The following is a 17,840-nucleotide window of genomic DNA, read 5'->3' as shown; positions in this document are numbered from 1 at the left end:
CTGTTCACAGCTCTGTCTGGTCCGCAAACTACGTTTCACAACAAAACACACACGAGAAGTGATAAGGAAATAATGCGAGAACCCGTGCGTCAGACCGGCGTTCTCGCGAGCCAGACTGTAATTATTTTAAATATACATATATATATATATATATATATAATGCAGATGGAAATTGCTATAATAAAACTGTTTGACAACTTTGTTTGCCTGCATATTTATTTATTGAATGTTTAACACTGGTTTTAACCAGGAAATTGATACAAAAAAAATTAGCACTTTTTTTTTTTTACTCAATATTGACTACGATTTTTTAAAACAGAAAATTAATAGATTTTAATTGGCCTAAACTGTTTTGAAGCAATTACCAGCCCTTATGTTGGGAAACTTGGGGGTCAATTTGACCCATTTCAATTTTTGAGTTATTGGAAATACTGGTTAACCCACAAGTGTTTATGTAGCAACCTCTCAGTGCAATAGTGCAACAGCTATGCAGGGACAATCATGACCAATTAATGTGCTCACAGGTAGGACAAAATATCCTAAAGTAAACTAGCAGAATTTAATGTAATGAGACTGAGAGGTAGAGTAAGTCTGTTCAATTAACACAACTACTGTTAAGGGGCTTGAGATGTGAAATAGTGATTGTTGAACACTAACAAAGGCTTCGGTCAGCATTCCTGTTCTTCTGTTACATCTACTACTTATTCCAGTTTTTTCACATTGTGTTAAAGAGGAACGCTTGTTCATTTCACTTAAAGCATTTGGTGATGTCCTACAGATCAGATCAGTGTTTTCACGTTGGATCGCCTGCCTTAGAAAAGAGGAAACGTCTTCAGAAATGTGGTGCTCTAACATGCGGTTTGAGTCTGTCATACACTGCTGCTATTTTCAATCTTGAATGTGTATAGAGATAGTGTATAAATCAGAGAGTATTGTATGCTTACATACTATAAAACAGACAATGCTATATCAGATTTAAATATACATATATATATATATATATATATATAATGCAGATGGAAATTGCTATAATAAAACTGTTTGACAACTTTGTTTGCCTGCATATTCAGAAGAATTTTTATCAGTTCATGCATCTTCAGTTTGCTGGCAATCGAACCCATGATCTTTAAATGAAATATAATATTTCTGCTTGATATTGACAGTTGTTTGGGAATTATTTGGCACCAAGATCTCTTTTTTTTTTTACATTACTGTAAGCGACTAAAAGGCTTAAGAGGTAGCCTAATGTCTATATATACTGTATATATAATGTACAGCATATATTATATATAATGTAAATTTTTATTCCTCAAATCCACCATTTTGCTGAGATCAGTATAATCCTGATTTTTTTTTTAATCAAAAGTATCCCAATCTTATTAAAAGTTATAATGCAGATGGAAATTGCTATAATAAAACTGTTTGACAACTTTGTTTGCCTGCATATTTATTTATTGAATGTTTAACACTGGTTTTAACCAGGAAATTGATAAAAAAAAAATGAGCACTTTTTTTTTACTCAATATTGACTACGATTTTTTTAAAACAGAAAATTAATAGATTTTAATTGGCCTAAACTGTTTTGAAGCAATTACCAACCCTTATGTTGGGAAACTTGGGGGTCAATTTGACCCATTTCAATTTTTGAGTTATTGGAAATACTGGTTAACCCAATTTATTTATTTTTTGTGACTTTTTTTCTCATATAATATAATGAAAATGCCTGCAAAGTGTCGACACTTTAATGTTGTGGAATGCACGTACAAAATTTGAGGTCATTTACATATATGCATTTGGCAGATGCTTTTATCAGAAGAATTTTTATCAGTTCATGCATCTTCAGTTTGCTGGCAATCGAACCCATGATCTTTAAATGAAATATAATATTTCTGCTTGATATTGACAGTTGTTTGGGAATTATTTGGCACCAAGATCTCTCTTTTTTTTTACATTACTGTAAGCGACTAAAAGGCTTAAGAGGTAGCCTAATGTCTATATATACTGCATATATAATGTACAGCATATATTATATATAATGTACATTTTTATTCCTCAAATCCACCATTTTGCTGAGATCAGTATAATCCTGATTTTTTTTTTATCAAAAGTATCCCAATCTTATTAAAAGGTTGATTAGGGTTGGAGCTAACCTCTGAAGGAAAGTGGCCTGGAAGGGCCAAGTTTGCCCACCTGTGTTAGACAGTGTGTTTGTTGAGTTTACCTGGACATGGGCAGCTCTGAACATGTAGCTGAAAGGGTAGTACAGGAGATTGATGAAGGACGCAGCGTACAGGTCAGCGTAACGCATCACTTGAGAGGCAAAGAGAGTCTGACGAGAACCGCTGCGGAACAGACTTCCCATCATCCCATAGCACATGTCCATGTCATGGGTAACTTTCTGAGAAAATCAGAAATACAGAAACAGCGCAAAACTGAGTTTAAATTAAGTGATGGGAAAAACGTGTGCATTAAACTGATCAAAAACGACATTATATTGTTACAAAAGATTTCTATTTTAAATACATGGTGTTTATCCAAACTTTGTCAACAAAGAGTCCTGAAAAAAATAAATGTATCGGGTTTCACAAAGTAGTAAGGCAGCACAACCGTTTTCAACATTGATAAGAAGAAATGTTACTCAAGCAACAAATTTTAAAATGCATTTGAATAGAAAGCAATTATTTTAAATTGTAATAACATTTCATGATATTAGTTTTAACAGGTTATTAAACCAATAAATGCAGCCTTGGTGCACATAAGAGACTTCTATAAAAAAAAAATCTTAATCTCAAACCCAAACTTTTGAATGATAGTGTAATTACATCTGTTGATGTAACCCTAACCTATTCCATCAAAATAAATATTTTTAAATATTGTTATTATATTCTCTGTCGCACACTGTTTGGTTGATATACATACCTTATAAAGTGCCTTTTTTTTTTTTTTATTAAATATTAATGTCAATTTCTCCCATGCTGCTTTGGACAACTTTCATGCACTTTTCCCACCAACTATTGAGCATTTGTAGTTAAAAAGTATACACATTTTTATTTACTTTTTTTTTTTAGAAAATGACCGATCGTTTCTCTTGATAAGACTCTTATTCATCGGCTGGGATCGTGTAGAGCCCTTTAAAGCTGCATTGAAACTTCAATTTAGACCTTCAACCAAGTCCACTCTATGGAGAAAAATCCTGGAATGTTTTCCTCAAAAACCTTCATTTCTTTTTGACTGAAGAAAGAAAGACTTGAACAACTTGGATGACATAGGGGTGAGTAAACTATCAGGAAAGTTTTATTCTGGAAGTGAACTAATCCTTTAAAAAATCCTGTCGAAAATTTGAAAATACTTAAAAATTGATTTTTCTCCACAGCAAAGTGACTTCACTGACAATATTCTCAGTACACAGTGCACTGCTTTCCTATGCATCAAGATATATACCTTAATCCTCCTCTGAAGAGAGCTGATATCAGGTCTCTCATTGCTGCTGCTGTCCAAATGCCTGTGGACAAAAGAAAAAGGATGGAGAAAATGGCAGGACAAATAGATGTGGGTTGAGAACAGTGTCGAACGAGTTAAAGTAATAAAAGACGTGAACCATCAGTCTTAAAATAGAAAGGAATGTGCACCCCTTTATCTGCATGTCAAATGGCTGCAGACAGCAGGGAGGGAGCGACGTGTCCTTCTCCGGGTAAGCGAGTGCTTGACTGACTGATAGCACTCATGTGCACTGATGGCAGCGGTGCAAACATCCGAGCAAGAGTTGACGGATGATACCTACTTGTAGAGCTCTGCCAGGAAAACGTCCAGACTCTGTAGTTCCTCAAACAGTGCTGCAAAAAAAAGAGAACACAGTGAGCTGTCCTCATCTGCTCCCATGCCCATTAAACTGAGCATAATGCGTGTCTGCAGGCTGCACGGATCACTGTCATTTTAGTATCAATACGATTTTTTTTTATATATATATATATATATACACTGAATTAGTTTTTATTTTTACATTTTCTGTTTTCGTTTCAAATTTAGTTGAATGAAGCAGTTTAAACAAAAAACTAAAATTTGCTTACAATTTACTCACCCTCAGGCCATCCAAGATGTAGAATAATTAGATGGATTCGTTGAGGATTATTGTGATGTTTTTAACAGTTGTTTGACCGCTCATTCTGACGGCACCCATTCACTTCAGAGGATCCATTGATGAGAAAGTAATATAATGCTAAATATATCCAAATCTTTTCCAATTAAGAAACAAACTACATCTTGGTAGGCCTGATGGTGAGACCATTTTCAGCAAATTTTCATTTTTGGGGTGAACTATTCTTTAAAGTTTTAGTAATATTGTTTTTTTTTTATGTCTATATAGTTCAGTTTTAGTTAAACTAAATGAAAATGAGAAATGTAGCTTTGCCAACTAGCTGAATTAAATGAAAAATGTTTTTGTTGTTGTTTTTATTTCAGTTGATGTTTATATTATTTCAAGTAATGAGCATTAACTATAATAACCCTGTCACAGACTCACTGCTCTTGTCAGTCCACACATGCAGCTCCTGAGCCAGCTCAGGAATCACCAGGAACGTTCTCCAGCCCTGACGCTTCTTAGACTTCAGGATGTCTCCAAAGATGTGGTCACCGATGTACAAGATGTCCTTTCCTTTAGCTCCCAGCAGTAGTATGAAATCTACTGTATATTAAGTCAAGAAAGGCTGTTTCTTTCAAAGAAAAGTATATTTTGGCACTTAAAAATAGCCTTTACCTTGAAATGGACCCAATCCACAGCATCTCTGACATCCTGAAACATGCTCTTGAAAGACATGAAAAGATCTCCATCTTTAAAGCCAGTCTCACAACTGTGGAGGCAAAAATCAAAAGGTCATATAAAATGCCAATTCAGATAGTCTACTGTACTTTCATGCCAGAGGAACAACAGAAGTGTTAAAATGAGGGCGCAAAAACAAACCTTCTATATCTGGAGCAACTAGTGAAGAAGTCAACCAGGCAGGCAAAGAGGTATGTCTCTAATAAAGCACAAAAACAAACTGTATTAACTTGGACATGGACTATGGATTCTACATATTCTTTTGGATTTTGGATATTAGTTGATAGAAGATTTTAACCTGGGAGGTTGAAAAGTGTGTTGAGGATGTAGAATCGCTCAGTATCTCCACGCTGAATGAACTTGTTTGGGTACAGCTCTCTTATCTCTGGACTAAAATACACAGTTGAAAAACACAAATTATGACATTTGCTGGAGGTGTGACTAACCCCGTAACATCTACATAAAATGATAAGTGACACTATTTACTTCCTTAATGCATCGTTACTGTCTTATTGATTCACCAGTGCATGTTCTTCCAAACAATTTTTGTAATAATTTTTTTTGCTTCACTAGCATAAAAATTCTACAAATTAAGTTTTTACGGCAGAAGAATGAATGCACAAACAAAGTGATCACTATCCAGGGCATCAGTTGCTCTTAAATTATGAGTGCAGACTCACCCACGCAGAAAGCTAAAACCATGAGCGCACACAAGGATGTTTCCATATGCATCTACTTTCAGCAGGTTTCCATACATTGTATCAAACACCAAGCCTCTGCGAGATGTACAGAATTTACGTGAATCAAAATATGAAGTAAAAATACAGTTAGAAAAGCATGTTAGAAAATGATCTTTCAAATCACCTTGTGGGAAAAGCAGGGTCATAGACAAAGTTTAGCAGCTCTTGTGGGTAACCAATGGAAACCAGTCTTTCCACAGTCAGATCGAAGCCAAGAGATTCATACTCCGGAGACTTATATACTATTAATAGAGAAGAAAACAAAGTGATGAAAATGCGATCACATACGCTACCGTTCAAAAGTTTAGGGTCTGTAAGTATTTTTAATGTTTTTGAAAGAATTCTCTTATACTCAACACGGCTGCATTTATTTGATCAAAAGAAAAAACAGCAAAATTGTTCAATATTATTACAATTTAAAATAACTATTTTCTATTTGAAGATTTAATTCTGTGATGGAAAAGCTGAATTTTCAGCAGCCATTACCCCAGTCTTCAGTGTCACATGATTCTTCAGAAATGACTTTATTATTATCAACACTGAAAACAGTTGAGCTGCTTAATAGTTTTGTGCAAACCATGATACATTTTTTTCAGAATGAACAGAAGGTTAAAAAGAACAGCATTTATTTTAAAAATAAATATTTGTAACATTGTAAATGTCTTTACTGTCACTTTTGCTCAATTTTACCGTGTGCTTGCTGAATATAGCTGTTAATTTCTTTCAATAACAAAATCTTACTGACCTCAAACTTTTGAACAGTAGTGTATATCAAAATGAACTGTTGCCAAATGATCCATTTCCTTCCTTTGTTGGTAAAGTATGAGACACTGGTTAGAAGCCATTTAAATTCCCAAGTCGAAATGGACTTATTAGAAAAACTGAATGACTGAGTAGTGAGAAACTGTGGCTTCTTGTTCAAGAGACAACCCTCTCAAGGAGCCTACTAAACCAGAGCTAAACTGCTTCATTTTCTATAGAAGCAAAAAGGTTTAAGTGAACAGACCGTTTTCAGGAACTTTATAGGCAAAACATCTGTATTAATATGATGCATGTTGCAAGAAACCTCTTTGGACCTCAAAACAAAATTAGCCAGATCAGCTGAATGAACATTTCCCCAAAGATATCACACTTTTACTGACCAGCATGGTCTTATTAGCATAAAAGTTAAACTAAATGGGAGTCAAAATTGTTGTGCACTCTTCACTTTTTTTCACTTCTGCTGAAATACTTGCCAAAGTAAGCACATTCACTGCTCTGCAATTAGAAGGGAGTTACACAGCACATGCACATTGATCTAGCAGACTAAGCAGCTCATACTTGCTGTTAATATTAGGCTGTGTGCTGGCAACAGAACTTAAAACCTTTTCCTGTGAAGATTAGCACTCTTTATCATTACAGATCCATAACCAGGAAGATGACCAATCAAAAGGACCACATTTTATATCATGGATGTCAATGCACCCATTCATCTCGTTTAGAGCTTTACGTGCAAGAACTCATGTGCCTGACATGAGCCAGCTGAAGTCAGGGGTGCTATTTACAGAGCCATGACACCACCAAATACATGAGACCAAGGATTACCTTACAGTATCATGCTATGGTGTTACCATGTCGCAATGCTTTACAATTCTTTTGAACTTACTTTATAAATGACACTGCACAACAAGGCACCATGCAGACCTCATCTGTTTTAGAGGCAGCACATACTTCATCTTACCTGCTAGAGTGTAGTCCATATCAAAGCCAAAGCATTTTATCTTCTCCATTGCTAAACTTCTATTGACAAAAACTCTGCGGAGATAAAAACAGTCGATTTAAGTCAAATGCCAATGATATTTAATATTCTCTCAGTTGCAAACTGTGTTAAATTCAGCAGACTGTATTATTCCATTGCATTGAGCACAATCCGTGAGCTGTTCAGCTCTAAAGGCGTTTATGTTAGTGTAGATAATGAGTTACACTGACGTATTGTGACCTGTGAAAGCAATACATAAGAATTAATACATTTGGTTAAATTATATATATTCCTATTTCGGCCAACAGCAGCAAAGTATGAAGTGGAGCAAATGGCATGGTAATATTCCTTGATTTCCAGTTAAATCAAGTTTTTTGGGTGGTAATGACTGACACTGTTTCAAGACACACCAAAAACAGAATGGTAAATAAAACACATTTTTTAAAAATCAGGAAAAGCAACTTCATAGTCTGCTGAACACATCTGTTTTACAAACCTGAAAAGCATGTTTTTCTGACTTTTATTTTTTTTTCCTGAAAACATTGACACCACTCATCTAGTTAATATATGTAAACTGATACATGAAAAATAATAGCAGTACATGAACAGTTATTATTAATAAACCAAAATATGCACTTTAATACAAATACTTCCACCTTTGAGACTTATAAATTACAGTTAAGAGATAAAACAGTAAAAAGCTTGCTACATAAAATTTAGTATTTTTAAGTTTAAATCAAGTATATGTTATTGTCTTCCACGTGGCTTAAAATTGTGTTACGGTCAGTTATTTTTCTTAATGATGTTAAAACAATTATTTTTCTTTTAATTCACCTGATGCTAGAACATCTTTATTCAACTATACATTTGCAGTAAAACATTAAAAATGTAGCAAGGAACAAATGAGCTGTTAAATGATGTGTTAAGGGCATGAAGGAAGGAAATATAGCTAGGTGAAGGGAGAATGAAGGAATGATATCACAGATTCAAATCCCATCACAGGTCTTCCTATGGACACCTACATACAGTCACAGCACAGTGCAAAAGCATTGATGGTTTTGTTCATCTTGTATGTTTAGTGCTGTGCTGTGATGAGTACATGGGAGAAAAAAAACATCAATTACAAAACAGATGATCAGTCAGCACTGCAGGTCAACAACAAAACTTTAGCATACCTCATAGAAGGATGACAGTGGGCCAGTTCCTGTGGTAAGCTTTGTAATAAAGGAATACATGGACTGTATGTTATATCAGTACACACTGGCTAATGCTACTACATTAAGAACTGTGTCCAGTATGCTTATAAATGACATTTCAGGTCTTCTTACCATTGGATTCACTTTTTGTTTTTTTTTAATATTGCACTTTGTGACTGCCATGTTGGTTTTTCTGCAGAAAACTATAAGTCAACACATTTATAGCATAGTCTGCATGTAAATAAGGATTGCTCTTATGAAATGACGGTTTGCCATGACAAACAGCATTTTAAGAACTTGCAAGTATTATGCTGACATGCCAAATTAACCTGCCAAAAGGCTAAAGTAAATATAGCCTACTAAAACATGGGATATGAGAATCATTATGTGCATATAGACTGTTAGAATGATAATTTAAAAGGATTTTTTTAATACTTTAAAATATTTAATAGCTGGGCACAGTGATAAAACAATTCATTCTTTTGATTGAGCAAAAAGATTACAATACACAACTTTTGCTTAAATCACATGCAAGCTGACATACTTTCAACAATGAAGCCGACAGATTTTGACAGACAAACGGACATATAAACAAGTGCATCCACAGAACAACATAATGGCATGGCAACAGTAAACATGCTACTTGCCATATTCAATTTTAAATAAAAAAAACTACGAGTCTACAATTTCTTTTGGAGACTTAAACTTATGTTTTCTATCTACTCAAAGGCATTGTGTGCACATAAAATTTAAATATCTCAATGAAGTCAGGTCTTCATTATTGACCATAATCTCAACTGGAGTGGAGACCAGGTCATTTAAGGTCATTTTCTCCAACTGTTGCTACAAGAAAAATATATGGTCTTTTTGTCTTGTTTAAATGTAGGTATATGACAATGGATTTGTTTTCAAGTTACCAAAATAGTACACAATCTGATTTAACCAATATAACGGCAATGGCCTTCAAAGCTGAAAGCATTAGTGAAATGTATTAGTACCTGTGATGCACCTCTCTTCTGTACTTCTTCATGGATAAACCGTCCATGTTGGCAGGAAGTTCTGCATAATTCTGGAGCCGATCACTCCAAGAGGTTGTCATCTTTAACCGATATAAGTCTGAGAAAGAAAGCAAGTGCAGACAGACAGCAGAACACAGTGAAATTGAATATACGCAGCACTGGTTTAGTATCTCGGAGGTTAAATTTCCACCACATTTAATTGATGCACAATAGTCCTGCAGGTGATCTGCATACATGCGAGCAGATCTTTCCTCTTGTTCATGCAGTTCCGTGATGGTAAAGTTAGCACCACAGCTAACGTTAACTAACATTCCTTTAGTTTTGATCAACCGGAAACTAATGCATAAGATGGAGGAAACTGCCTTAACGATTATCGCTTTAACTCTCATATACACAGTTATTCTGCAACATTTAAATGACATAACTACTGCTTTTTGAAACGCGTTATGTCTCCGCTCAGTGTCAGTAGGCTACTTACCTCACCTCCTTCAGTCAGTGACCAACAACTGCAGTTCTGCGCTATCTGCATACTGCGCATGCGCAAACCATCCAACCATGATGAGATTCAAAGCAACATTAAAACCTCATTTAAATACAATTCATATGAATGCTTAAACGCTGATCGTTTGTGGAAGTAATGTCATATAATAGATTACACAATCTAATCTGAAAAGAATCATGAATTTAAAAGCCACACAATACAACTAACGTCACAGTAAAAAAAAACATTAGGTCTAATTTTATTTCCTATTTATTTTATTTAATGTCTGTTGACAGTGACATTAATAAAATTACTGTAAAAGGATGTATTTGTATTCCATCAGTAATGCGTATCTAGTGAACAGACATATTACAAAACAAACACAAAAAAAGCATTTTTGGAAGAGAAATATCGCCATCTATTGGTTGTCAACTTTAGACTGCGTTTAGAACATTTCATGTCAGAACTCAAAAAACACAAATAGCCAAATACATTTTTATGAAACAATTAGACAAATAATTCTTCCTTTTTTAGACGTAGAAATTTTGGGTGGAGGACTGAAGACAATTTACATTTAAACATATTTGTTCATGAAAAATGATTCTAAAAATGACTGGAAATGATGTTGTACATATTATAAGAATATTTTAGCCTATATATTTTAACCCTACTGGCAAAAAACAAACAAAAAAAATCTTAAACCAGTCTGTTTTCCAACGGTTTCCCAAACCTTTTGTCTGTTTGCTGTTTTTAGAAAGCTTATAGCTTAAACCATCTAAAACCAGCAAACAATTCTGGGCTGGTTTATGTTGCTTTTTTTCTAAGGACAATGACTAATTATTTATTCATTTATTTATTTTAATGAAATTGTTGTATTAAAAATTAGTTTTGGGCACTTGTCATCTGGTCATTCTGGGAGACCAATTGGTTTGTTGGTTGTAAATATTGTAAAGGAAGTAAATTCTGTGAATTAAACTACTGGGCTGGAGTATTTTTTGTTTGTAATGCAGTCTAAAATTGCATGGGCATCTAAAACAAATTCGGGATCCAAACAAGATCTTACATCAAGCCTAAATCGATTTAACTGTTAAATTTCGGGTCCATTCAACCCTGCGCAAACCTGGACAGTTCCATCGACAAATAACAGTTTAAGCGGCCCAAAAATCTGTCCTTTGTGTGCAAATGTCAAACAAACCTGTTAAAAACATTACAATTAACTGAATGTTTTAATGGTATGAAAAGGTTTATTCTCATCTTAAACTGTCACCACCAGTGGGAACATGACAGACTGTTGAATGGGACAGTCCGCCGGGTATATAATGGCAAGCACACCCATTTTAGACTCCTTTAGTTGTGACGAAGATGAGTTACGGATCAGACATGTCCTCATCCTATAGAAAGATATTCGGGGAAACCCCTCGTTTCACCGGTTCCACCCCTAGGATGAGCAATGTCTCCTCACGGAGCTCCATGTCTTCCAGCGGCTTCAGGTCCCACTCTCTCTCCCGCAGCAGCGCCTCTCCAGCGGGCTACTACAAGAGATCGGGCCGGTCATCGTCCTTCTCGCCGGTGCATTTCGACAGCGTGGATTTCTCTCAAACAGCTGTGTTAAACAACGAGTTTAAAATCGTCCGAACCAATGAAAAGGAACAACTGCAGGGTCTCAATGACCGTTTCGCGATGTTTATCGAGAAGGTGCGCAATCTGGAGCAGCACAATAAAGTGCTGGAGACCGAACTCGTGAGTCTGCGCCAGAGGCAGAACGAGCCGTCCAGACTCGCTGACCTCTATCAGCAAGAGATCCGGGATCTGCGAGCCCAGGTGGACGAGCTGAACAATGAAAAATCGCACATTCTCATTGAACGAGATAATATCGAGGAAGACTTGCAGAAACTTCGAGGCAAGTTTGAGGATGAGATCCGAGTGCGCGAGGAGGCAGAGCAGACGCTCAGATCCTACAAGAAAGATGTGGAGGATGCCACCATGGTGCGCGTGGACCTGGAGAGAAAGGTCGAGTCCCTCTTGGACGAGATCAATTTTCTGAGGAAGGTGCATGATGAAGAGGTGACGGAGTTGACTAGTATGATCCAGGCGGCCCAGATATCTGTGGAAGTGGAGTTATCCAAGCCGGATCTGACCTCGGCCCTCAAAGAGATCCGCGGGCAGTATGAAACCCTCGCGTCTAAGAACCTGCAGTCTGCTGAGGAATGGTACAAATCAAAGTTCGCCAGCCTCAACGAACAGGCCACCAGAACCAACGAGGCCATGAGAGCCACAAGAGAGGAGATCAACGACAACAGGCGACAACTACAGTCCAAAACCATTGAAATCGAAACCTTGCGAGGCACAAACGAGTCACTTGAGCGACAGATCCGCGAGATGGAAGATGCACACAATGCCGAGGTCGCAGCTTATCAGGTAGACACATAAAAATTGATTTTTGATTGATGATTACATATCATATTATGAAAATGTAACACAATTTAATAAAAAAAAAGAGAAAAAAATTATCTATCGTCTGTCTGTCTGTCTTTATAGGTAGCAATATTGTATTATTCTTGAAGAATCCCCTAGACGTTTTTGTCTTTTTACTTATTTTATAATTATATTATATATTTACATTTATTTTGTGTTTATATGAATATATAAAGGAAAGCATGTGCTCTGGCTGGTTTTCATCATTTTTAATCAACCTTTGCCTTAGTTGTTTTTAATAGTCCTGCAGCATGACAGAAATGTAAAGGTATACATATTTAATGTAATCAGGCAATTCATATTAGGATCTCATGAAAAATGTAAATTTAATAATTAGAAGAACTGTGAATTATACCACAGGACAGGACTGAAACGGTTTGAAATGGCTTGTCAAGTAGCTGAGTGCTCTGTCCATGGTGCTGAACTAATCGCATATGAGAGGTGGCCGAGATTAATTCCACTAAGAAGAGTCTCTTAAAGAGGATTTTGCAAGGGAGGTTTCTGCAAGGTCATGTTCAAGAAATCCAAATGATAACCTCAGTTTATGTTTATATTGATGTGTTAGAACTTCTTGATGAGTTAGATGATTTACAAATGTGAACATTACGCATGCTGACATATAAAGTATCCAAATAATTTTGGCTTGAGGTTTTTCAGAGACATGACCTTGACCTTTAATCTATTGAAAGTGAAAGAAGTGCCAGTGTAAATCAGATTAGCTTCTTTGAACTTTATGCTGAGACAGCCAGTCAATGCCAAGAGATAAAGGTTCACATCAGCTTTTATAAGAAAGATCTAATTTAGGTGCTGAGCTAAATTAATTAATGGTCATGTGAATGAGAAAAGTCCAAGCTGCTTTCAATGTGTTGCATTTCTTTATAAGAATTTTATTTTATGACAGGGACTTTTATGACTTCAGAATATTTTTGTACTAAGGCTAATATTGATTTATATATTTTAAATCCCATTAACTAGGAAACAATTGGGCAGCTGGACCTTGATCTTAGAAATACTAAGAGTGAAATGGCCCGTCACCTCCGGGAGTATCAGGATCTTCTGAACGTCAAGATGGCGTTAGACATTGAAATTGCAGCATACAGGTAAAGCACCAATAACTCCACATTATTTGCACATTAAAAATAACTAATGCAATGAGAATGAAAATGAATAAGAACTGACCAGTCGTCATTGATGTCCTCATAGAAAGCTACTGGAAGGTGAAGAAACCCACTTCAGTTCCGGGGTGACTTTCTCCAGCACACCCAGCATCACTTATGGGTATCAGAGCCGCTCTGCTTTCACCTCAACCCGCAATCCCAAAAAAGAGAAAGAAGAAGAGGGACACGGCAAACCCAAGGCAGGAGATAAGCGAGAAGAAAACACAGCAGAAACCGTTGTGATTAAGAAAGCAGAAAAGAGTGATAATGTTGATGTTAACTCAAACTAGATTGTTATGGTTATTAAACCTATGCTTCTCTAGATAATTTCCCAGCAGTCTTTTGGGCGTTTGGCACAGTAATCACTGCTATTAGCTAAAAACTGCCAGTTGTTGTTTATAGTAATTGGTAACATGTTTAAGATATTGTAATGGTGATATAATGTTTCAAAAACCATATCTACAAAATGGTGGTTTAATATTTTAGAACTTAGGCCTCAAATATTTCCTGTTTCTTAATTGTAGTTTCAGAGAGTATTTTAGTCCTGTTGATGGTGTTAGGGGTATAAATATGAACTTCAGTATTAAGGGATGACTAAGATATAGCCAGCATTAGCACTGATCCAATGATTATGGATAAATTCACATTTATAAAAAGAAAGCACAAAGTTTGTTGGAAAGCACTATGGCATATTACGAATAAGGGACCAAACCACTGAATTAACTGTTACACATGTATGCCTTAACCACAATAAAGTCAATAATGGAAATGTTTTTAGTAATGTTTTTGTTTTTATTCATAAATAATTCTCAACATCACTAATCTTATCTGTCCCATATCATTAAATGTGCATGCTTTTAATGCTACTACACTGAACTTAATGAGTTTCATTTAAAATAACTGTTTTAATTCAGTATATTTGAAAGTGAAATGTATTCCTGTGATGACGATGCTAAGTCTTCAGTGTCACATGATCCTTCAGAAATCATTCTGATCTGATGTTGTGCTAAAGTACATTTATTATTATTACTATTCATATTGAAAACAGCTGTGCTGCCTTACATTTTTGTGGAATCTGTGGAACAGTATTTATTTGAAATGTAAATATATCTGTTGAAAAAAAAAATTGTTACAGAAAAATCTTACTGGCCCCAAACTCTTAAAAATGAGTGTTTATGTAATCCTCTAAATTGCATTACCCTGTTCAGTGTCAGAAAGATAACCTCCTATCTAAAGGCTAATGGATTCCTTCTTTCTCCACAAAAAATAGAGGGAGAATTTAAAGATATGATTGATTATATCCTCCCCTCCACTCAGTCACATTGATTCTGCTTTGTGTTGTTCCGACTGTCAATCACTGAAAAATATGGCAGATGCCCTTTCAAGAGTCACTGTCCTGTTAGAAAAGGGTCAGTAAATTCCCTTTATAATCACCAAGACAGCACTGAATCAAAAAATAAGGTAAAAAGAGCCATAGAGATACATTAAATTAGACACATCAGTGGTTACTATTATATTCTCACTAGTAAAATCTTAAAAAGCAACATAAACTGAACGCTAACTAGCTAGGCTTAGATTTAAACAAGCATGTACCTGCAATCCTACACTGTCATAAACAATATCTGAACCTTAATGTGATGTAGCATGCAGGCATGAAATCATGCAGGGTGTTTGAGGCGGTTTCCTTGGAAACCAATTTCAACAGTCCCCACGGGTTAGTGAGAAGCACCTCTCTATCCTTCCTCTCTCTCTTACACTGAGCCTCAGACTCTCCAGAGTTGTTTGTGATAATGGCTTTAACCATACAGGTGACTAACATTACATGAGGTGAAAGATGCTTCCTAACATTTAGGCTAATCTAATATTTTTTGTGTCAATAATAAGACAGTGTTTTAATTTGAAATCAGCAGCACACAAACACAAAATCAGTGTGGGTCATAACATATTTTCCAAAACTAAAAAGATGACTAAATGAAACGGAACACAATATTTGCATAGTGTTTATATGCAATGATGCAGGATGTGTCTGGCCATGCACAGTTTAACATTTAGTTGTAAAGCTGTTTTAAAAATGAAGAACACTTCAGTTACAATATTGCAAAAGACATATATATATCCCAAAGGCCTTGTAATAACACAATATGGCTCAACAAATACATAACAATTTCAATCTAAAATGAACAAAGACACAAACACTTAAACGCCTTGTAAGAGTTAAGAGTTTTTAACACTTAAAAATGTAGGTACTGTCCAGGTACTTAAGTGAATTATTTATTTCAAAGTACTGATTTACTTTTTGTCAGCTGAACTAGAGGCACAACAAAACTAAGCAATAAAATTCATGTCAAAACAATATATTCTCAGAAACAAGGTGTAATTACTTTGTGCTTTTCTTAGTAAACATAAAAGAGAATTTACAGAACCTTTACAGTTGTGGAAATTGTAACCAAAAATCAATCAACCAATCAAACAAAAACAAACAGTATCTTCTGGAAATGGCTAATGTTTTGGATGTAGCTCTAATGTCTCTTAATGCATTTGCTCAAAGAATGCTGACATATTCTTAATCTGTTTGAGCACAAGGTAACCAGGAAGACAAAGGATCACTGCATAGAACTGTTATGATCAAATTCAGTTTAGCTCTTGAAATAAAACCACTACACAATGTAGTTTTCACAGTAGCTTTCTGTGTCTTCCCTCTTTACTGAGCAGGTAGAACGAGTCCGAAATGCAGAACCAGCATGCCATCCTAAAAAGGGAAAATAAGAAATGTGGGTATTAAGGAATGCAGCATTTACACTACTGTTTTGTTTTTTTTACTGTGAAATGCTATTTTGAGACAGTAGCACTTGAAGCTGCAGGTAAGGCTCTAATGTAATGCTGTGTGAAGGGTGAGACAGGAACTGTGTAAGGCGCCTGTTTTTCACACTTATTAACAGCTTACAGGAGGCTCATTCTCTCTAAAAACTTCTCAATTATACTTCTACTGACTGAACAACCCTTAAAGGGACAGTTCACACAAAAAAAAATAACATTTTGTCATTTACTCACTCTCAACAAGTTCCAAACCTGCATGAGTTTTTTTCTTCTGTTGAACATAAAAGAAGATATTTTCAATAGCTGCTGGTTGACTTTCAAAGTAGGATCAAAAGAATTGTATGGAAGTCAATGGGGAACAGAAACGGTTTGGTTACCCACATTCTTTAAAGGGGTCATATGATGCGATTTCAAGTTTTCCTTTCTTTTTGGAGTGTTACAAGCTGATTGTGCATAGATAAGATCCTTGAAGTTGCAAAGACTAAAGTCTCAAAACCAAAGAGATATTCTTTATCAAAGTTAAGACTCTGCCACGCCCCCCTAAAATGGCTTGTTCTAACACGCCCCCACATATCCACCTAACTATGTGGAAATATTTGCATAATGCGCCCAAATGTGCACACAAAGAAAGAAGGCGTGGTTTCAGTAACCGCAGTTAGTGTTGATGCAGCCATGTCAGGGAGACGCTGTGTGTTTCTAGGCGAAAGCAAAAGCACTTTAAAAAGCACTTTTTTTCTGCTGGTTCGTCTGGTCAGAGGAGAACTGGCCCCCCGACTGAGCCTGGTTTCTCCCAAGGTTTTTTCTCCATTCTGTCACCAATGGAGTTTTGGTTCCTTGCCGCTGTCGCCTCTGGCTTGCTTAGTTGGGGACACTTCATTTCCAGCGTTATCGTTGACATAATTGCAAAGATATTATTTAAACTGAGCTGGATGTTGACATCACTGAATTCAATGATGAACTGTCTTTAACTGAAAAATGAGTGTTTACTATTGTCATTTTGCATTATTGACACTATTTTCCTAATTAATGCTGTTCAGTTGCTTTGTCACAATCTGTATTGTTAAAAGCGCTATATAAATAAAGGTGACTTGACTTGACTTTATTTGGCCTTCCGAAAGTAGATGCATTTAGGAATCTTTAAGATTACTTACAACAGAACAGCAATGCATTTTATGGACGACTGTTTCGTAAACCTAGAAACCTAGGTAATTCTGACTTTGCTATGACAGTCTGGCGCGTCTGAATCAGCGACTGTTTTATTATTAGTTTAAGTATTTGCAATTGACTGTTCAAAGGCGGAGTTTTGTGCATCGTGTGTGTGTTTGTGTGAGAGAGAGAGAGAGAGAGAGAGAGAGAGAGAGAGAGGGGGTCACATCATAGGGGAGAGCGGTGTGTTAACCG

At 35.9% G+C, this 17,840-nt stretch overlaps 3 protein-coding genes across 3 annotated transcripts in view; 1 reads left to right on the top strand and 2 right to left on the bottom strand.

Annotated features, from left to right (window-relative positions):
* Positions 1-4: 4 nt before the first annotated feature.
* Positions 5-10,050, bottom strand: LOC107588705 (cytosolic purine 5'-nucleotidase-like). The gene is made up of 14 exons (XM_016276916.1): positions 9,993-10,050; positions 9,489-9,606; positions 8,470-8,508; positions 7,277-7,350; positions 5,681-5,798; positions 5,497-5,592; positions 5,115-5,206; positions 4,958-5,015; positions 4,735-4,847; positions 4,520-4,681; positions 3,782-3,833; positions 3,442-3,502; positions 2,222-2,398; positions 5-28 (listed from the first exon to the last, which is right to left on the bottom strand). Exons 1-14 carry the CDS (start codon positions 10,045-10,047, stop codon positions 5-7), a joined length of 1,239 nt encoding a protein of 412 aa, XP_016132402.1. The 5' UTR covers positions 10,048-10,050.
* Positions 10,051-11,308: 1,258 nt separating this feature from the next.
* LOC107588658 (alpha-internexin-like) lies at positions 11,309-14,388 on the top strand. The gene is made up of 3 exons (XM_016276853.1): positions 11,309-12,408; positions 13,441-13,565; positions 13,669-14,388. Exons 1-3 carry the CDS (start codon positions 11,353-11,355, stop codon positions 13,910-13,912), a joined length of 1,425 nt encoding a protein of 474 aa, XP_016132339.1. The 5' UTR covers positions 11,309-11,352; the 3' UTR covers positions 13,913-14,388.
* A 1,170-nt stretch (positions 14,389-15,558) lies between these two features.
* Positions 15,559-17,840, bottom strand: part of LOC107588739 (polycomb group RING finger protein 6-like) — a 10,633-nt gene continuing 8,351 nt past the window's right edge. The window contains exon 10 of the mRNA XM_016276963.1: positions 15,559-16,371. Coding sequence (XP_016132449.1) covers positions 16,324-16,371 — 48 coding nt within the window. The 3' untranslated portion in view covers positions 15,559-16,323. The remainder of the gene's footprint in view (positions 16,372-17,840) is intronic.

This window comes from Sinocyclocheilus grahami, unplaced genomic scaffold, assembly GCF_001515645.1.
Source record: "Sinocyclocheilus grahami isolate Dianchi unplaced genomic scaffold, SAMN03320097.WGS_v1.1 scaffold106.1, whole genome shotgun sequence".
Classification (NCBI taxonomy): Eukaryota; Metazoa; Chordata; class Actinopteri; order Cypriniformes; family Cyprinidae; genus Sinocyclocheilus; species Sinocyclocheilus grahami.
The sequence above is the reverse complement of the archived record's forward strand: the minus strand, read 5'-3'. Positions and strand labels throughout refer to the sequence as shown.